Source organism: Mizuhopecten yessoensis, unplaced genomic scaffold, assembly GCF_002113885.1.
Source record: "Mizuhopecten yessoensis strain PY_sf001 unplaced genomic scaffold, ASM211388v2 scaffold8745, whole genome shotgun sequence".
Lineage (NCBI taxonomy): Eukaryota > Metazoa > Mollusca > Bivalvia > Pectinida > Pectinidae > Mizuhopecten > Mizuhopecten yessoensis.
Genome location: NW_018407700.1, coordinates 3,277,119 through 3,300,249, shown reverse-complemented (window position 1 = coordinate 3,300,249; position 23,131 = coordinate 3,277,119). Strand labels below are relative to the sequence as shown.

General features: G+C 35.4%; 1 protein-coding gene across 7 annotated transcripts in view; it reads right to left on the bottom strand.

The window, feature by feature from the left end:
* The window catches only part of LOC110456386 (glutamate receptor ionotropic, kainate 2-like), a 105,767-nt gene that overhangs the window by 8,086 nt on the left and 74,550 nt on the right, over window positions 1–23,131 (bottom strand). For 6 of the 7 annotated variants that reach the window (XM_021507093.1, XM_021507091.1, XM_021507088.1 and 3 more), the window contains 12 exons: window positions 9,693–9,944; window positions 8,660–8,850; window positions 7,991–8,044; window positions 7,294–7,461; window positions 6,284–6,325; window positions 4,580–4,732; window positions 3,965–4,069; window positions 3,416–3,529; window positions 2,457–2,657; window positions 1,450–1,792; window positions 840–1,057; window positions 75–300 (listed from right to left, as the gene is read on the bottom strand). In XM_021507093.1, coding sequence (XP_021362768.1) covers window positions 75–300; window positions 840–1,057; window positions 1,450–1,792; window positions 2,457–2,657; window positions 3,416–3,529; window positions 3,965–4,069; window positions 4,580–4,732; window positions 6,284–6,325; window positions 7,294–7,461; window positions 7,991–8,044; window positions 8,660–8,850; window positions 9,693–9,944 — 2,067 coding nt within the window. The remainder of the gene's footprint in view (window positions 1–74; window positions 301–839; window positions 1,058–1,449; window positions 1,793–2,456; window positions 2,658–3,415; window positions 3,530–3,964; window positions 4,070–4,579; window positions 4,733–6,283; window positions 6,326–7,293; window positions 7,462–7,990; window positions 8,045–8,659; window positions 8,851–9,692; window positions 9,945–23,131) is intronic. The other variant, XM_021507094.1, reaches the window with a different exon arrangement.

The following is a 23,131-nucleotide window of genomic DNA, read 5'->3' as shown; positions in this document are numbered from 1 at the left end:
GCAACCTGGTCGATTTGTCACCATGTACCATCTGAAAGAAAGGTTATCCGGAGGAACAAATTAGTACAAATTACCTCTTGGAAGTGCGATGCCGTATCCTTTAGAGTCCAGCCAACCACCGACCTGCATAAGGGAGCACTCCCTCTCAATTTCGTATTCAACTTTAGTGGATTCGGCAAAGAAGGCGTACTGTCCTTGTTTCACGCGAGCAATTCCGTTTTGTGATTTGTTGACAAATACACTAGGTTCTGCCGACTTCATAAAATTCCACATTCTCTGGTAGATTGGGAACTTGGAGCTCTGCAAGCAAATGAAGAAAATGTCATATTTTGTAAAATAAAGTCCAAAAATGGAATACGCTGTACACTGTATGGCAATGTTTTTGTCAACCACATGTATAACTGTGTATCCTCTAATGTATCAATACACAGAAATAGCGTACTATTTGCCTCATTATAGAAAGAAAAAGGACGCAATCGTTTTACATTATGCATTATGTCCTAACTATCATTTGCACTTCAAACTCCTTATTCAAGATGATTTTATTTTAGTTTTAGGAAATAAACAATACCAAACATGATTTATCAACTTATATAATAACCATCCTTTTTCTTGCGAATTAACGCAGAAATATTTTGTGAATGATTATATAATGTACTGTATCTTAATTGACCTGCTTGTAAAATACCAAATTGAATGTATATTGGAAAAGTTTATTGTTTAACGCATGGTCTATTTTTATGTTATTTTCTTTAAAAAAAGGGCTCCTTTCTTTTATATCTCCACTATAAAAGTCAATCCTACTTAACAAATGCATATCGGAATATGTACAAACGTACTGCAAAGAAGTTTTTTGTGCTTCCGCCATTTAGCGTTCCGTATTTAATCTTTGTCTGTTTTGCAAGGTCCTCAACGCTGCTGATGTCGGAAACCATTCTCTCAACAGTGAGGAAAGCAGCCAGGTTAGCAGTATACGAAGATATCATGATCAACGTGAAAAACCACCAAATGCCCGCTACAAGTCGAGTCGATATTGCACAAGGTGCTATTTCACAACCTAGAAATGAAAGAGCAGATGATTGCGTTAGCGAAAGTAAAGGAGTGTCATGTAAGAAAGTCAATGGGATAGGCCGTTCATCCCACGTGGACAAAAGTGCATCAGCTGTAGACATTTGACACGTCTTTTACATAAGGTATGAATAACCCCACAAAAAGTCAAGAATTTGAAATATATATCTTGACAACCTGACAAAAGAATCGTCAAAATACTCTTCATTTTATTTTGAATACTGAACAAATGTCAAAACATTTTGCATGATAGAAGTATGTTTATCAAAGTCCTTATTTGATGAAAATGAGCAGTAAATGAAACATTTATTTACAGATTAAATCAAAAATGTATTTATTCAAAAGATATATATCTCAGTAAGTACATGACATTTTAATTACCTTGCTGCATAAGAGAACCGATGGTGAACCAAAGACTATTTAATATGGAGAACTGGTTCTCTACCACGTCTGTATCTGGGTTACAAGGATGGGGGTTGCACCACTCATACGGAGTGAACCGTGCGATCACAAACAGCATGAAGCTCACGCACAAGTACCCGGCACACATGTACACCCAAACGTCGATAGAGAGTGGATCCAGGAAGGAGAACAATTTTGGAGGTTCCGGTTCTGGTTTCTTGTAAAGAATGGTGATACCCAGATTAAGGAACGGCTTGGTGAAGTCTATAACCTGTTCTCTGTCCCATGTAATAGTCATTCCCGCTACAGCCAGGTCGGCCCTCTGAAATCATAACGTAGACAATGACCTATTAATGGGAAAGAAAATATAATTTCATTCTAAAAGGATGAAGCTTTACTGACAAAATGTACACTACATACAATCTGGGAAATGTTAGGCAGTAGTCAATTATATATATGAGAGACAGTTTATCATACAGTGCTTTCCCATATCTCGCACGTGGATAAAATCTCGAGCCAACCTGCGTGACCTATTCTTTGACCATGTTTGTCATACACCTTCAATCAATTATTTGATAATATTTTTTAGAACCTATCCTCTCTACCAATTATGTGACCATGTTTGTTGGACATACCCCCTCGATATATTCTTTGAAAATGTTTTTCGGACATACCCTCTCTACCAATTCTTTGACAATGTTTTTCGGACATACCCTCTCTACCAATTCTTTGGCAATATTTTTCGGACATACCCTCTCTACCAATTCTTTGACCAGGTTTGTCGGACATACCCTCTCTTACAATTCTTTGACATTATTTTTCGGACGTATCCTCTCTACCAATTCTTTGACAATGTTTTTCGGACGTATCCTCTCTACCAATTCTTTGACAATGTTTTTCGGACGTATCCCCTCTACCAATTCTTTGACCAGGTTTGTCGGACATACCCTCTCATTCAATTCTTTGACAATGATTTTCGGACTTACCCTCTCTACCAATTCTTTAACCATGCCGTCACATTTTTTAAAACCGTCCTTACAGCCACCATACGATTTGGTCGGCGTTACGGTGTAGTTAAAGTTCAACTTCTCTGCAATCCTGTCCAACAAATCAATACAGAATCCTTCATATCTCGGCCCATTAATGCGTCTGTCGTCTGGTTCTATCTCTAGTACATATGGTTTATCCTGGAATTAAAAGGAAAAATGATATGTTTTATAAAAGTTTACGCGTTATATCATCATACAAATGAATATTTTAGTAATTGGTCTTAGGAAATACGCATAAAACACTGTTGTTTCTTTCTCTAAAGTGCATTGCCTTCTGTGTCATTTAAGCATTGAACTGCTTTCAGTTGGCATTCATAGGCAATAAAATGCCAACTGTACAAAGGCAAATTCAATAACGCGCGCTAGCGCTTCATGTTGGATTTGCCATTGTCCAGTTGGAATTCATATTAACTATGAATGGCAATTGAAAGTAGTTCAATACTTATATATACCATTTTTGGAATCTGTTCATCTCATAACAAAAATCAATTACACGTATTGCTATTTGGTATTTAGTTTAAATAATGTATGTATCGTGTATGCTCGTTCATTGAATAGAACAGACATCGCCCGGGGATGGTCAGTAGTATCCAACGAAACAATTATGACGTCATGATAATGATGACGTCAACAATCGTTTCCACGGCATACATAGCCTATATAAATGTTGCCAATGGAAACCAGGTAAGAATATGATCAACAACTTCCCCCACCACAACAATGAAAGCATAACAAGAACTCTGGAATATTGTAATTGTCAATGTTATGAAACTCTAAAACGATTGAGAAAAGCATTACCAGGTTATATTTGTGAAGATTCATACCAAATACTTTTACATACCGAAATGGTGATTGCAATTATTATAAACAAAGGTGATGCTGAACTATAAACTTACGAGTACAGTGACGACCCGCAGTGTCTTGTTGGACAGCTCCTGTAGGACCTCAGTTTGTCTTTCCTTGTACGATTTGGTGATGTTAACACCGTCTCGGGGGTTCCATACGCCCACCTAAATATCAGTATACAGTGTTTACAATTTAACAAAACATTTTATTTTATTTTGCAGATGAATCTTAGCCATGTTAATGTCAAGTCAGATTTGATCACTACGATAATTTTGATTGACATATCAATATGGTTCATCATTTGATAGCCATGTACATTGTATTTGACATGTCTGCCCATTCTATGAATCATCAATAGGTAATTGTATTTTAAGAAATTTCCAACAATACACGGACAGACAGTAAGATGACCTTTATATCTTAGAATTATGTGTATGGCAAGGCTTCACTTCCAGTATATTTACCAGTATGTATGTGTCAAGATTACACTGACAAATTTACTGGGAAGAATATGTCATATGTGAGTTAATCAATGTGAAATGGAATGTACAAGTGTTTTAATTGCTGTGTTTTCGAACCGCTGATATCTATGTGCATACCTTCTGTAAACCGTTCATGGTCAGCTCCACAATATCTAATTCAAAGTCTGTGCGCTTCCTTCCATTCTGGTAATGGATTCGACCTGTCAGACCTTCAAAATCCATCTATCAAATACATTGTATAAAAACAGATAAAACATATAAAACAATAAAGGCAATCCATCGCCGTTGATCATAAAACACCATATTACGCCTTGTATCATTATAAAGTGATACACGCTCATATGTACGCTTTCATGTGGTCGTCATATTTTAAAGTCCATCTATATGCTTATTATATAACATAAAATACTGATAAAGACTTCTTAATGGTTCATGGTGAAATTTAGATTCCTTTCTTTTGTATTCATTGCATAATACTGATTATAATTGTAAGCTGTATAAACAATGTATCGATGGAGGATGTGGATGATAAATAGATGTCCCCTCATTTCTATCAAATAATACGCAACCAATAATACAAAAAATATAATATAGCATTACCAGAACGTAGAGATAACCACTATGATATCATGGATGTCTAATTTCATTATGTACAACATATTTTTATGCTATCTCAAAAAATCACACGGACGGAAAACAGACCTATTTGTGTTAGTTTGTATAAGTAGTTACCGCTTTCATATAGTTCAGAAGGCTGATACCGTCGTTCCATGGCTGGGGTTTGCTACAGGACAGAGACACAGTTTTGACGCTCTGGAATTTGAGGAGCTCATGCAGAGCACGGGCGAAAAGGTGAGCGGCATCATACATGAGGGCTGTATCAGTCTATAAGTAAAAGAGACATGTATAACTGTATTGATGTTTTTTGCGCGCAATTTAAGTGAGGTCTTTTCAAACCTAGTATTTCGTGGATCATTATATTTATCAGTATAATCAAGATCACGGATTCTGCAAGTTGCATTTTAATAGTTCAGAGCGATTGCATGTCAGAATGATGGGTCTTTGTTCACTGCTAGTATGCAATGAACTAATAACTACTTTGGTTCTGAATACAAATCTGGCTTTAATTGATAAAACACTCACTAAAGAACGTTTACACTTATTCATACATATGAATGAGTCTGAATATATTGATCTTTGATGTGGAAACAAACGCACAACGTGCGAAGATCAGCAAAATTGGAGAAAATATTCTATAAAATGCATATACATATTTATACCTTAGACTATACAAAGTGATACAAATTCCATTAAAGAAGACAAGTTGATGCAGAGTGCCATTAAAATCAACTAAGAGATGCACAGTTCCATTAAACTAAAGTAATGCTGGGCTAATTGAAAATAACAAAGTGATGCAGAGTATACAATCTCCTGTTGAACTTACATACACTATCTACCCAACCCTAAACAACCCTGTTATATATTACCGACGAATACTCCAACAAAATAGACTGAGGAATATGAACAGTACATTTGTATGTGTGAACTTATTTTAGTTTCCATTCCTCGGTTAATTACAAATCAACGTGAACGTATTAAATAATGTCGATTTTATAAAGCTGGCGAAGGTAAAATCGTATTAGCAAATAAGGAAACAAACAGAGAAAGCAAGCAATGGAATAAATTATGAAAATAATATCTCAGATAAACCAAAATAGTGAGAAATAACAAAAAAACACGTACCGGTGTATTAGGAGCAAGTGATTCAATGTAACAAAACCACAGACACATATGAACTGAGCGCTTGACAATTTGTGCAGTGTTTCTATAACCGATCCTGATGCCAAATTATATTATCAGTGCTATTAGCTGCTGAGTAACGTTTACTCTTTATACAAAGAAAAGTGGACCGTACAGTGTTAACCATAAGTTATTGTAATCTTAATGAAGCTACGTTATATAAAGTAAGCAATGAGTGAGTGGAAAATCTTCTAACCTATAAATACGTTAAAATGTCGAACATCACGCTTAAAACGTAACTGTTACCAATAATGCATCAGTCTGTGCTTGGCAGATATTGAAATAAACAGTGTAAATATATTACTTTTTTAGTGATAATTTGTGCGCATGCACGTGCGTGGATTTATCTAAATGCTGCAAAAGGTTCGGAGAATTAAAACATAAAGATGATAGATTAAATAGAGATATCAATGTGTATAACATGTCACAGTGCTTGTAAAAATGCGACGATCAGATACATATTTTGTTTATCCGTTTATGAAGGCACGAGGTTGACTGGCGAAGAAAAAATATTAATAGAATGGTCTAACAAGTTACAACATACAACACAACAGTATCCAGTAAAAGAATAAAGGTCCAATTATAGGCGAGACAGAGGTGACGCCTCCCGTGGGTTTTCTTGTACGGCCAACCTACCATCATTACGTTAGTACGATTTTCGAGGCTTAAGAAACTTCCCTGCGTTCCATTGGTAAGCATAAACAGAAATCCAAATAAAGCATAACTATATTTGTATCTGCCACTTGTAAAACACTGTATAAATAGACGTATATCTGCCAGTTATATAAACCTGGAAGTGCGGTCAACATTCCGTCACTTGTTAAATAGACTCTGCTGTATGATACAAGATTTAACAGACATGTAAGGGGTTCAGCGTAATGTGCGAAACATTGATTTGTTCACCTCTATGCTACAGAATGTTTTATTTTTCTTCTTCTTGATGCAGCTGTATTTAAAATAATGTAAAATAGCATATTAACGTAAGCTTAATAGCATCAAAATCAATAACAGCAATAAACATAAAACTGTGCCACAAAAAGGCATTACTGTTAATATAATATCAAAATCAAATAACGAGTAAATGAAATGAGAAAAAGACAACTAAACAAATCCTTCGCCGCTAGCTCCGTTTTAATGAACACGTCTGCATGTTAAAGTTTTGGACGAGATGTCTATAATACTATCACACATCAAGAGGTTATATGCCACGTGTGTGGGACGTTTTGCATCACATACATTCGTTTATTCTGTGATGAAAAGGCAATTGTAACTTGCTAAATGCCTTTGCACGCTATCTGTCGACAGAAACTTTAAATAAAATGTTTTTGCGTCTTGGAAACTGAAATTATGGATCATAACGTTGGTTCTTACGACATTGATGAATGGCTATGATGTGCAAGAAGATTCCTTGTCTTTGTGCTCGTACGTAGAGAATTCGAGTCACACACCCACCATACACATTAAAAATGTACATGTCCAACTGTTTTTATATGAATAGTTAAGAAAGAAGCATGCTGTTAAAAATGTATGATAAATGCATAAAAATGCATGCATTGATTCTTAATATCAGTAAAATAATGAATAATTTCTCAATACCAATCTCTTGTAGCATTCTAAAACAAATTATTTTCAGTGATGTAACGTACCGGTATCTGGCGCTGGCCTTGCAGAGGTGACGGCCGTGAGTTGATTTCTTCAAATATCCAATCCTCCGTTACGGACATAACCTTTGGACGTGACGGATCTACTATACGCATAGCCGTTATATTGGCGCCGCCATATTTGTAGTCTTCTAGGTCAACGAGACCAACATCCTGCATAAAGCATATAACATCTTGTTCATTTCTAAGAACTATCGAATCATATTTAAGTCTAAATTTGAATGCTGTAAAGTTATTTATTGTCACATCATAATTATGTTTTCATATGCACCGATTCCCATTAGAAATGTGTTTCCGACCTTTAAAAATCAGGACTGGACCAAAGTGAAATTAAATATTTGAAATGAAATGTATACATCAGTATAAATGAAGGCGTTCGAGAGGAAATATAGATGTAAACCTATACTTATATACATAATTGTATTAGTTACCGACGAATAACATAGTGGGCAATGTTCGGGCCTTTTCTATTTTCTTATTTGCTATAATAATATTGATATACCATCTCAATAGATAACCTTCTGTGTGAGAAATACGGAATGATACGTGCATATCCCATCTGTATACTGAATATAAGAAAAATATAAGAACAATGCAGGGGACCTATGGTATTGAGTCTGCTAATCCACATACAATTTAATATATAATATGAGTGACTTAGGTCATATTGGAAAGCACTCACCAAACTTGTGAAGAGGTAGTGAAATGTTTCAGAGCACATGTTGACCTTTTGTGCCTGGAAAATATTATGACGAGATAAAACATGACGTATATAAATGTATCCACTTAGTCACGCAAACAGGTTCAGTGCTAAGTATTTACTTATTTTATTTTTAAACTTATATACATTTTGTCATTTATATGCAGAATTTGATATATATATTTCATGCGTGCTAGATGCACTGCCAACAAGCATTCGTACAGATGGCGTGACTCAAGCATGTTCATCTCAGAAATGCACTTATGAACTAACACTACACATAACACCACAGTGACGACATGAATGGTGTACGTATGATTTACGTTTTGCTTGATTTTCTCACTTTGTTTTAAATTTGTACATTACTCTAATTAATGTCACATTTCAGAACATGTGTAAATTGTTCGAGGCCTACGTCAATTACCAACTGATTGAATAAATGCAGTTAGTCATGTTAATTTTTGATAAATAACACAAACCTGCATTCGAACGGACGACACGTGCTAGTCACTTCTTTGCAGTCATGAATAATACCAAGATTTTAAGATTTTAAAGTTGATTCATAGTTAAACTTTCTCAAAGACGTTTTACCATCCATACCCTATCTAGGGAAACCAATAACCTATGTTGGGTGTTTATGAAAGGTTTTACCTGGTGTAGAATGTCGGCCACTCGAGATACATCACAATCGACTATGATCCTATTATCGCCTTGCATTGGATTCGAGATCAGATCTTTGAACATATGGACGTAGTTTTCGACAAGAGGGTCGAGTTTACGGACGGTGACCTTCATGTCTGTACCCTTTGTGGCCTTTAACACTTCCTGTAGTCTAACTAACCCTGCAATGATAGGATTATGTTAACCAGTGTTGTGGTCTAACGAAATCTGAAAAAATAGCATTAAATTAACAACAACTATAGTCGAACTACCCTGTAATGACAATGGTGCTAACAACTGCTGTAGTCAAACAAACTCTACAATGATAAGATGATATTAAGTGTTCTGTTGTCTAACGAAACCTGCAATAACAGGATTGTGTAACAATAATTGTAGCCTTACTACCCCACAATAATAACATTGCAATAACACATCTTTACTGTAGTATAACAAGCCCGTCATTTACATGATGGCATGAACACTTCCGAAATCTAAGAAACCCTACAGTAGATATGTTTGAACCAACAAAAAGAGTAGCATTTGACGCATTCATCTAAATGTAACTTATTTAAAATTACAGATGTTCAATTTGTACTTGTCTGGCATGACATAACGATATGCCGCTTCCTTAACCGGCTACCGGTTAAAACGTATTTACATGTTTAACGTGATATTGCATGTTTGTATTTAGCTATGAAAAAGTAACAGTGTATCGCCAACATAGCCTCAGTCAAAAACAAAAACACCGATAAAAAACACAAAGAGGCACATTTTTACATTGAACCTAAGATAAAAATCGAATAAGATATTATAAGCCATCTAAGGGGTAAACTGATCCTTTATCTATTAATGGAAATACGCAAACAACTGTGCAAATCTCTACTCAATAATGAGTATTCTAAATTTTAACTTGAAGTCAAAGAACAGTCTTACCATCAGAAATTACAAAAAAAGAAAAAGTTTGTACATCCAAAAATCAATGCAACAACAGGCCTTTCGAGAAAATTTGAATAAGGGTTTTTACCATCGTTATCCTCGTATAGCACCGTGAATGACGTCCAGCCCCAATATTCTATGAGAGCCTTAAACGCCTTGCTTAGCGACAGGTAATCTGGATATAGGCTAATGGAGTAATACTCCCGATTGTCACGGGAGTCCCAATGTGCCTGGATGTGGGGAATGGACAGCGAGTTACATATGGACTGGACGTGTCCAGCCGATATCGTGGACACAGGTCCAAACATGGCCGCTATACCCGTCTTTACTTCCCGACATACTGAAATGAAAGAAAAAACGGTTTGAAATGCAGTTGAAATTTTAAATGTATGTATCACTCATTATGTACATTAATCTACACCTATGAAAATTAAAGATCGTTCGCAGGAGCTCCAGCAGCTACAATCTGAGTGCTGTCCCCTTCTTTACAAATTAATGGCAGTATTCCGTCTTTGCGTATTGCAGAGTTATCTTCTCTTGGGAGCAGGGATTGATTGTTACGTCATTGGTTTGCGTGAGAAAATTACGTCGTTTTCTCAAAAATTGATGACGTTACTCTCACAAATAAGTGACGAAACAATCAATACCTGCTTCCAAGAGAAGATAACTCTGCAATACGCAAAGACGGAATTATCAAGGTTAAGATCGAAATACACATAGTATGCTAACTTTTAAAAGACGCTAGAGTTTTTAAACGAGGAATGGACGATACAGAATGATTTTTAATGTTAAAATTATTTCTTGGTAAAATATCTGAAATGGGACAGAGTGCCTTTGTGCTTCGAAAAAAAAAATGATTTGTACCAATAAGATTTGGTGTCTATTCATCACTGTTCAATTCCTACTATATCATTCATACCAGTTTCATGTTTTCATCCATCAATTATTCCTGTTATTTATACCATTTGAATTAGGAGTTAATCAGTCGAAGATCAATTATTCTAATTATTTACACCAAAAGTATATGGTGCATACCTGCTTCAGGTCAATCTGATATGCCAATAAAATAATTATGGAACATTTAATTCGAAGGTCAAAACGTCTTATATTTTATCATTTTTCTCCAGTCGAAGATCAAATCTTCCTATCATCTACACAAAGTATGTGTGGTGCCTTTTTGTCGTAGGTAAAATCGTTCTGCCATTCATCTTAATCAAAATCTCAATTAAATATTATGCATTTCGTAAAAACTTTAAATCATGCATGCTTTGCCGATATGGAATGTAATTTAGCACGACACTTACCATTGACACATTTCAGGCGCCAAACGAATTACGAACAAATCACCAGCGTAATGATTCCAATAGTCTTATGTGTCTGTATTCTAGATTCCGTTTTATATCTTTATTTTAGGTCGACTTTTGCGTTCATTTTTTTCAAAATACGTCTGCTTTGGCAGAGGTAATAACTCAACAAGAAGCATGGGAATACTAGGTGTTATATCGTTCTACATATAAATGCTATTAACCCATTTCAAAAGCTACATGAAAACATCCGTTTGATGTTGCAGTGCTGTCTAGGAGATCCTTAAGGATGTACACCTCTGAGAAGTCAAAAATTTCCTGTAATAAACTTTTTTTCTTATATGGATTTTTGCAAAAGGGAGTAAATGGCATAGTAGGAAATGCAAAAAAAAACATATGTCCGTGTGCTCGTTTTTGTGCTATGATCGGTCAAAGATACCAATTTACCACAACATGTGATTTTAGGTGATTTTTTGGGTTTTGAACACTTGCAGAAAAAATTCATGCAATTTCTTCCAAGTGTGTTATCAGATATGTATAAATGTTTGTAGAATTGTTGAAAATATTATTTTCTTTTAAATTATGGAAGTAAAATTTCTTAATCTTATTGATTCAACTCGAAAAGCCGATTTTAGTTACCCCTACCCCCTATTTTTTAATGAAAAAATACTCATTTTTTACCATTTTTTTACAGATTAAACGCTTGATATAAAAAGTTCTGGTGTTTAACTTTTTTTAATATTTAATGAATTAAATGAAAACGTGTTTCTCTTTCTAAAACATCTACAAAAATGGGGGGTCAGTGTGCTTCTTTTTTTGTCCCATTATCATTTGTGTTATTTTTTAGTTTTTTCGGGGTCAAAAATCAAAAGTGCTTCAGTTACACTAAATACGTACAAAATATCAATAATGTATAAATTTCCAGTTTGTTGCATATTATTTTTATCATATTGAACATTATAAAGTTGTACAGCAAAAAAGAACCTGCTACAATTAAAAATGGCGACACAATGACAATTTAAGTGATCAATCTAGTGCCAAAAAAGGTGAAAATTTGGCCTTTTTTGAAGCACAAGATTTACACAATAATACACATTTTCAAAATGGCCGCCGAATTGGTAATTTTTCAAAATTCTTGTAAAAAAAGTTCTACAAACAACAGGCATCTAGTTTTTTGACATATGTTTTAGATGCGTGTTTGCTAATAAACTTGATCATAAGTTGTTAAATATTACAAAAACCCATTACACCAGATCAAAACGAGACTTGAACGTGATTGAAACCTCAGAAGAGTACATCCTTAAAAGTGTTTTGTTAAATTCCGGTTAAAAATTATTATTTACAGAAAAACAGCTTGTGTGAGTGCAGTTTGACATAATTATTGACATTATTTTAAAAAAGACGAGGGCCATGATTTGTTGTCTTTTGCTTTATGTTACCTTGGTTATTTTTGACCTTATATATGGCGAGGTTTTTTTTCCAATTCGACGCATTTACGCATATATGTCTACATTATATAAAATGGAGTTACCCTTCTCTAGAATATCACGTATTCTTAACAAGTTTAGTCACTTAAATTCCCAAATTCATCTCATGTAATTCCAAAATTGGACTTGCAAATAGCATTTACCTCAATTTAGCGGGTGCACCCCCCTCCCCACCCCCTTCCCACCCCCTTTCACTGTAAAATACATTTTATATATATATTCGAAACCAGAAACCGTCTATGTGGAAACACTCTAAAAGATTAATGCTAGACCTAAGACCTCATTCATTCTTTATAACAATTTTATTTTATGTGACCTCGCAATGAAGGAGAGCCAGCGAGTACTTTGTTCATAACATATCAAGACACTGCAATTCCGTGTGGGAATATTAAACCTACCCAGACGATCTGATAAAACATTGGAAGAAGACCATTTCCAATACGAAGACAAGTAGCGAAGGCAGGCCTGGTACTGTAACATATAACCGTGATGTGTGGAACATTAACACAGCTAATGTGTTGTAATGCGGTACATAACGGGGTCGTTCTTCACATAATTTACTACTTTTATAAGCCTTTCCCATAGGTATAACGTCTATCAACGCCTCACTTTATGGTATAAATGTAGACTAATATATAGACTTCATGTTAAATACCATCCTCCTATCACAAGCCGGGAGATGCACTTAGATCATCATTTACTGTACTTAAGTGCAGTGAAGGTATCAGATGGGATCCAAAAACATTTCACGAAATAGTCTGGTCTGTTAAGTAATCCCGATAAAATATGTCCCCGTGTAATGCAAAAGTCTGGTCCATAAAGTGCTGGTACATTATTAGCTTATCAAGGAGAAACTTTTTAAAACTGTGTCCTACTTACTCAAGTGTGATATAAATTTGTTTATAAAAGATATCATGCAAGAGAGCTTTTACTGAACTTGTCAGTAAATGTTTGTCCCCATACAACCCTCACCATGAATATTACTTACTGAAAAGAAATGATCTTTAGTGATTTGTACGCATTTAAGCTTCATTAATATATATCTTCTACTCCAGGGCAATGCCACACTATAACACAATACATATTCAGATGGTCTTTTACCAGTGATTAATACAATTACCAGGGTGCTGACGTCATCATAGCCACAACATCATAGTTGTTACATTCAAAATAACAGAGCTTCCTTGACGATGCCTGTTCTTTTCGCTAAACAATCATGCACTATAAAACCTTATATTTGAACAATAAGCTGATTTTAAGGAATTAATACAATAGAACATACCTGGTAAATGGACGTATTAACATTGAATGTCAAATGAAAGCAGTATATTGTTTCAACATATACAACTCAACTATAACATGAAAACACTTTTAAGAATATAAAATGAATACTATAACCAAAAAAACAGTAATTGTTCGTTGAGATCAAATATCAAAGAAGACAGATGCATGAGATCAATCAAGGAATCCGTTAAAACAAATTGATGTTCAGCGTGTCTCATTCGTAAAATACAAAAAGGAATTTAAAAAGGAATTCTTCCAATGACAAACCGCCGTTGCATGCATCTTGTTGTAACACGAAAAGGCCTGCCTGCGATGACATAACACCCCGATTACATCCAGTACAGCTTTAAATGCACTTCATCAAAGTCCCAAAAACATGGATTCTCAAATCACTTCTACAATCGGCAACAAACACAGCGTAATGTGCATTTGCATCTTAGATGAGTGTTGACATACATATTTAGGAAAAGAACACATGCAAATATATAGTGTAATGTATATTTAGTATACCATCCAATTAAATTATAGATTTGAAAAAGAATAAAAATATCAAATAAAAACTGCAGCGTATTTAAATGCAGATTAAGATGGATGTCAAAGTCCTTAATAGCCAGCATGCATAGGATATCAATTCTGTGGGAATAAGCTGGACCTACAAATAATTAGTATTCTCCTCCGAGTACGCGTGGTGTTAATATTGCAAGGGACATACTAGCAAATAGTAATGCTCTACCCTAGTGATACATATGAGTAAGGAATACGAAAAACCGGAGCGGGTGTTATTTCAGCTGCGACATAAATATCCCAGCAATAGCTCGTTGGAAATTTAAGACGTTCTAGACCTAACCAATCTAATGTATATATACCCCAAGCAAAATATAAATTCATATCTATGTTAACGTTATAAATATTCAATAAATGCTGTTTGATTAGTATGTCCCTATTTCGGTGATGAAGCTACCTTGAAGCATGTGTTTGTAATTCCATCTATTCGCACATAAATAGAACCCTCACAAACGCACATACGTCTACTACAGATATGCCACTGGTCCTACCGACCACTTATAACGGGATGACGTAATGGAGTCGGTGGCTGTGGTTATGACGAACAGGATGACAAAGAATACCATAAGTACAGTGCCAATGTGATGGTAAAATACTTGTCAAAATACAGGATCAAACAAAACTAAACAGCAAGCTTTTTCACTTTGACGTGCTCTGGCATCCCGATTGATAACGAGTACCAGTATACAGCTGCACAAGACACAGAGTGGGGGACCAACAAGGATTCACTACAGATGTGTTTTCAATTGCAACACCGAGGTTGATGTTTAACACTGATATATATCCTCTCCCAGATGTAGTAGAAATACCATCGTGTGGTGGAACTCAGCCAGATCTCCTCTAAACATAAACGTGACGGTCTATGTGTGTAGGAAGATGGAATAATTACATTGCATAGACAGGCATCAACAATAGTCAAGTACATCGGAATTGAAAAACAGAGGGTATAGTGACTTTGTTGCGATATAATACCTAAGGAATTCATGTTTTGTAATATCGAAATATATAATAGCACAATAGCAATGTGACTGTTCTATAATGTTATTACGATCAAAGCCTCAGTTACTAAGAGCAGTGGGCACGTGTAGCCTTTTCATAACCCTATTAATGTGTTTGATCGTGTGTTGATATATACATGTTATGCAGTTTTCTTATTAAGTTACAAAAAGGTGTTTTTTTGCATTAGCGTCAGTATAGCATTTGAAAACCTTAGGATATATTATTTGCACAAATAATAAAATATTTGTAGTACCTTCGTTATGTAATACGCATTCATTCCTTCGTGACCTCTTCTGTCACATTCTGGAGTAATGGAGTTATGAAAAAACAAATTAGAAATCTTTATAAAGATATACTATCCGATTGCTACCTAAATCCATTTTGTAGCAGACTTGTTTTATATTCAGTATATCCCTTCTTATGTTTTACATTATCCGTTTTTTTTTTACCTGACTCTATATAATCGTACATAAATTAGTTTTAACTGTTTTTCTCTTAAAACTACTTCACGTAACTCAGAAAGTAAATTATATAATTCAATGTTTTTTAAAAAACATTGAACATTACAACTTTCGACACAATAGGTTATTTGACGTTCCAGTACGAAGAACGCATCTATGTAACTCTAGTTTTTGTCCAAAACTTATGTCAGAATGGAACAATCCAGCCTGTCTGTTTCCCACTATTGCATCTCTTCGAGCTCTGAAAAAAGGAATGTTTACGTTCATTCGATATGGATGTCCACTCTATATGTAGTAACATTTGTAAATATCACGGTGATAGTAGAATTAACATAATATTATGTCAGTTAAGAAATTCTGCAAGTAATTTGAATTCAGATTTATTTAATGCACATCTAAATGATAGCCCTGTTTGTATATGTGGGTCACCATTCGAAGATCGTGATCATTTTTTCCTGCACTATCCTTTTTATATTAACCAATGACTTATATTACTTAACTCTCTGTCAGCGATGATGCTATTCCACTCAATACCCAAACTTTTATTCATGGTTTCCAATCACGAGATGTAGATGTGAATATAAATATTGTGGAGACGGTTCAGAATTACATTAGAGACACCAGACGTTTTTATTAGATTCTCAAATAGCTTTGTGAAATAATCTCTCTTACAACAATTGCGATATTTGAAATATGTATTGTCAAATCAAATTCAAAGTACAAATAATCTCTTATTTTAATACTTAAAGAAACATCTTTAAAAGTAACATTTATAAGATATGTATATACTGTTATGTTTTGTAAGGAGAGGGCTTATATAGGCTGTGCCTTTTGCCCAATTCCTTTTGTACATAAGATCAGTACAATAAAATATTCTGAAATGAAATGAATCAGGAGAGTAGCACCGTTAAGTGTCATTCCATATCCGTTAGGGTATGTCTGTGTGTGCTGGAGGTTGTAAAAATATTCCGCTTGTTATGGGTCTGTATCCAGATTTATGAAGACTATTGGTAAGGATTTTGATCGTCATCAGGATTTCAATGGACACTATGCTATTTTGATGTATTATAGAGGTAAATGTTTTAACGAGCATTAGTGTACCTATTCACTTCACTGTTTGCACTTTGAGGACATGAACTTATTGGATATGACCTAGATTATTATAGCAAAGGTCGTCAATAAAACACAAGATACTTGCCCTTCTAAAACCCTTCTTTTCCTTGTACTTTTTCAAGGATCGCCATGGACATTCTGCCTTTGTTTCATATTTAGCCCGAGTTTTTTTCCGATTTTGAGTCTAACTTTTGGTTTTGTTGACATCTAGTTATTCTCTTGTGGATTATTGTTTAATGGCTCATTTATAGTGGTACCTTACCACTTGAATTCTACGGAACAAAAAACATAATACATGACTGTATTAAACCATTACATTATACAACTGAAATGTACTAAGCAACAAGGATGGTGTGTCTTGTCAAAGAAAACTGAATACACAGTCTGTGGTATATCCTACCATATACCTTGTGGTCAATAGACCCAACATTATCAACTGTGATATGCGATCCGAATTGATAATGAGGTGAACGATATTTGGATTCTTAAGAACGACTTTAGCACAGAGCATTTGCATATATATATATATGGTAATAAGACTATTCATAACCACATCACCGAAACATCACAGAAACCATATGGATAAACTGCAGTGATTTCGAAGTCACTCCAGGAGCAAGGCAACAATATGTTTATCTTGTTCAGCCATTTTGGTTTACAAGTTTTGACACAGATACTGTTTGTCGTGTGATACCGCCAACATGTTACGAGAAGGGCGTCGCCATTTGATGTCGTTTTTCAAGAGATCTGCACTGTGCTATCCACGGGTCACTGGCCAGGAAGCATTACGGTACCGTAGCTGACAGACATTACCCACGTGTCCTACCATTATCAGTATCAATCAGCGGCCTCTTTCTCCGTCCCTCCCTAATTTTTGATAACCATCCAAAATCCCGTTCACAGATCGCGGTTTTATCACGAATAGCCGTTCGCTGACCTCCAGTGTTCTCACGGCAACAGTTAAGTATGAATCATATTGTAATATGGCGGTGACAGGTAACGAGACTATCGCCTCGTGACAGGATAACAATGTGTCATAGCTTATGATGTCATGTCGATAATAGAAATGAATATAAAGTAAAACAATACCGATTTCAGACAAAACGATGGAATTGAAAAAGTTCAGAAGTGTCTATTGAGTAAATAATACAGAATTACCGATAGCGAACTGCCGTTCAAATCCCTTTCAATATGACGCAACGATATCTCTGTCTGTGAACAACTTGCCCAGACAGTGTAAATCACTACGTTGATAAACATAGATAAATCGGTGGTGCTGATAGTTTCTGGTGGCCTAATGGGTCTCCAAAACTAATTCCGACGCCAGTGTCTCTAGTGAGACATCACGAAATCATCATTCATGCGCCATGAGGGTAAATGCACTGGTTCATCCTCAATGGCTTATATGCGTTTTTCATTTATATTGACGTTTTTCTGTCAATGTTGTATACTGATATGACACTGAACTTATATTAATGATCATGCAGTCCAGTCTAGAAAACGTGTTACAATAGCAAAGTGCACATGTCACTTTTGAACGCAAAAGTATTGAATGCATTTTAATAAGAGTCTTAATAACCAAACGTACCGCCGTCAACCTAACCTCACAAATGGTCCAATGAAGAAAACAGAGAATGCAGTGTAGTTCCTTATTACCGTATTTCCTGCCAGTAAGGGCATTTTAGGAGATGTCTGAAAATAGTTCATTTCTAAATATGCTGTAAAACTAAATGAAATTGTAAATAAATCATAGACATAGTGAATCATTTGTGAATATAGATATATTGAAGGGGGAAATGGCAACCACACAGTAGTGAAGAGAATAACTTACCTGAACATATTTGAACATACTGTTCATACATGTATAACACTTTCGAACGACGTAAGACTTATTGTGGGGAAATGTTTCCAAAGACTTTCAATATAAAATTCAAGGATATAGTCTACCTTATTGTGCAATACATCTCAAAGAAAGATGTGCAATGATGTCTTTTAGTTGCTTTTTTTCTAAGTGCTCGAACGAATGTGTGCATTGACGCACTTGGGGAAAAACGCAGATCATTCATTCAAAGGTAGGCGAGTAATTCACTAAAATCGCTATGTAATTCATTAATATCTAGTACGCGGGTTATTCTTTATAAAACCTAGAGTAATACACTACTTGCACTGCGTTTATTTAACTCTTCAAGCGATGCAACTCTAATACAAAACTACAGGTGCACTTTGTAAGGAGACAAGCACATGTTCTAAGTAAATAAGTCGTTACTTGCAGCTTAGAACAAGCTATTTAAGGAAATATGTTTCAAGTTTCATTTTTATTTACGGTTATTAATGTTCTGCAGGACTATATATCTGTTTACTGTAATTCAGTTCCTTTGCGACCAGTTTCCTGATGATGTTGTCAGCCAGCATAATGTGACCGAATAAAACGTGCCTCCGTAGGCCCCTATGCCCTCCTGGTGATACTGGTGAGGTATAACGAGGTTTTCGTCATTGCATTGATGACTTGAAACTTAGCTCTAGGCTACGAATTATTGATGCTAATTCCCCGTGACAAATGCACGTGTTGATGCTAGTGTTAAGTTGAGTTACTGCCTGCCAGTACCCGTGATGTCTAAAACACTGTTACCTTGTCCATGCGGTGACAACATCTTTACCACCCTACACAAATCGTTTCTCTTCCTGCTGATTTCTCCTATGGGTGAAAACCCCATTATTTCACTTTCAATTCCATCTCCATTCTCTGGGATGTTTGTCGCAAGAGACCAAATTGCGTAAAATTGAGTCATTACTTTTCTCTTCCGGGGTACTTTATTTCTGATTGACAGGACGTATGCAGAACAGTGGAATGATTTTGGGGAGTAATCGCATGCGGAAAGCAGTGAAACCAATTACGAGTAATGTATTACCATAAACAAGGTAAATGCAACTGCCGCCTTAGAAGCAATAAGGTTACACCTGAGATGAGTAAACCTCGAGGTACCCAATCAACGTTGACATTCGAGACAAATGACGTTTCTCACACTTGGCCGACCTATCAGAACTGGTCCAGTAGTAAATGAGCGACTCCAGGCACACATTCACATTGTTATATAGTAATGTTCTTTTTGAATTGTCGTCAACCTGAACACACTACACTCTTGACATGATTACCCTCGCCATAAAAAAAAGGCGACAAAATAACAAGATGTGTTAATAGTAACATGATTGTTCAGCAATACAATTAATTGTATGCATTATTGTATCTTACAATATTCTTTTTATTTCCTGTTATTGTTCGTGATTTAACTTTTTCCAAATAAGATTTCGATTGTCACGTATTTTTAAATAATAAAATAAATGATTATGTTCGGAGACTTTCAATTGTATTATTTTTTCTTCGGAACACGCACCTTCCACAAGATAATGTTCGAATAAGCAACGCTGTACTTAAGTATTGAACTGTTTTTTGTATGGTATTTATGACCTATTTGAATGACACAGCTTTGCAAGCAAACAACATAATGCTCGCCAGCTGTGTCATTCAAATAGATCATAAATACCATACAAAAACAGTTTAATACTTATATTTACGTCTTCTCTTACTCTTATGTTCTTTTTTAACTTATAATTTATATCTAAAATTAAAAATGTCCGCCTTATCGACAGTCCACACAATTTCGTTCAATTATTTGAACAGCGTATTGTCGCGTGCTGATTGGCAAACAAAGTAGTACTTCGAAATTTTAACAAACACTCCAATTTTATTCCACAATTCAGTATCAATACAATTGCGTATGATATGTCTATAGGGTGATTTAAGTTTATCAATAGAAATCTGAGCTGAAAGTTAGATTTTAAATTGTTCCTATTTTTCCACGGAACAAATTTCGCGCATGGATAAATACAGTGAACACCGTGAATTCGACCTTGATCTCCACGAGGGAGTTATATTTGGAAGTTAATTCGAAAGTTTCTCTTTGCTCATTTCGTGAAGAATCCAGACGTGAATTTATTTGTTGATTGTATTGGACTCTTCCTACAATCGGTAGATTCTATAACGGCCTCGTTATTTGACATGTCCTGATCAGAAACTGGGGAAACCGTGGCTGCGAGACGCGTGAAACTGATATCGTTTCAAAGTGATCTTGCGACGGAGCACATGGCCAGTGGTTCGTTACAAATGTCTGAAATGTTTATGTGTGCTGTGACTCTTATCAGTAGGTCTGTAACATATGTGTCAGTAGGTCTATAGAATATGTGTATTGCAGACATTTGTAACGAACCCCTGTTGATCAGTGCAGTGTAACAGACAATATTTCTGATAAATTTCATGACTCCATGAGTGTTAAAATTGTTTCCATTGCCGGCATTGGTGATTTCACCCGATGTGCATTTTGTACGACATTGCAGACCTTTGTCTTGTTTTTGTTGTAATAATAATAAATGTTGGGTTTTTTTACTTTTTTCTTTTGCACATATTAAATTAACAATGACATTGTCAAGTCTCACAATGCCCAGCGATATTTCAGCAGCCGTCATGTTTATTTACATTGGATATTGTAGTTCCGGTCAGTGTTGTATTAATACGATAAGAATTGTGTCTCGTGCTGCATGGTAATTTAAGTCCCATCAACGACACAGCTTTCAAAGAGGGTATATAGTGACAATGCCATGCAAAAATAGATATAATGCATTGAAGACATCTATCGCACTATACAGGAATATGATTTTGTAGGGTTTTTTTATAAGCTTCTGTCTGATATATATTTTTTGATCGATTATAGCATCCTCGAAAACAGCTACGGTCATATAAAGATGGGTGCATAGAGCAACACCATCGAGAGGACAGAGTAGGTGAGATGGAAAAGATGGAAATCCTTAGTGTTCCCCTGGAAGCTGCAGATTATCTCTTCAATGCCCTCTAGGTAGAAGATACCTCAGAACCCCTTAGTTTCGAAGGAGGCCCCAATTGGATCTCCTCTTATGATAACATGCAGTTTGGTACAGCAGGTCTATTGGTTTGTCCAGCGTCCCCTAAGCAGAAAATGAGATAAAACAACCCCCGATTCTGCAAGGAGAGGGTGTTATGATATGATCACTTTATCACTTGCTTTGCAATATATATAGAAGTTATTTACGTCGAATTGCAGTAAATGTGGTAGGATATGTTTATGGATAATATAATTAAAACATAACGGAATAAGCTGTTAAAGATTAGACGGCTTGGATTTGTATTTACATGTGACTTTAAAGCCAGGATATATACGTTTTCCGTCGAATAACTTCAAAAATATTATCCGTTTGTCGGTACAATCGTTACCAGTCACTGAACGGTTACTATTTTTTTTCAAATTTGCTGTTAAATATGTATGCATTTTAAATAATGTGTTTATCTACTGTGTCTATCGTAGTGATCTACAAAGTGACTAAAGCTTGTGATCAGTAGGTCGGATGAATTCCACACTTTAAAACCCCATTGAGGCCTGATATATGTCACAGGGTACATGAAGGCTCTTGATAAGAGTTTGGTTCAAATAATAAGCGTTACATACACTGTGTCTATGTGCTAAGCTTACTGTTCGTGATTGTGAACGCTGACGCATGCCTTTATCTCTGAGTGATAATCCGTATTTCCTACAGAGAACCACAAACATTTCATCGTGACGATGATGGACAGAAGTCCACAACCACAGCATTTTGACGATCAAAGACTGATATTCAAAATCATTTGAGGTGGAAAAAGACCTATAAACATGGTAGAGTGAATGTTGGCAACACATAGCACAAAACATAGCACAAAACAAAAACCACCGCAGTGTCAACACACATGGACATGTTTGAATCAAATTGTATATAATGAACACTAGAAACTCGGACGACACAAAATAATAAGAGAATTAAGCCACTCAACTGATAAAATAACTAGAAAACGTAAGCGTTTTCTGCACCAGATATATAACAAAAAGCAGAGGCCCATGTGTTCCGGAAGAGTAAGCGTTCCTGTGTCACATGAATAGCAGTAGCATTTGGTCAATTGTGTATGGTAATGTAAATACGTTAACGATTACTACATACATATATTGTCTAAAACATGAGCCATATATATAAGATGGTTGAATACTGATATATTTATACCTGGTATACGATAAAATATCTTATCAAATACGTGTAAAATACTTCTAACTGCATAGTATATCATGCTCGGTATAGGAAGAATCTAAAATCATTAATTGAAAGCATTCGAGTTAGTGTATTTCCGATCTTTACAGAAGTCATTCTGCAGTAGGTACCCTTTGTAACTTTTGAAAATAAGCTTACCAAAGTAAGATTATA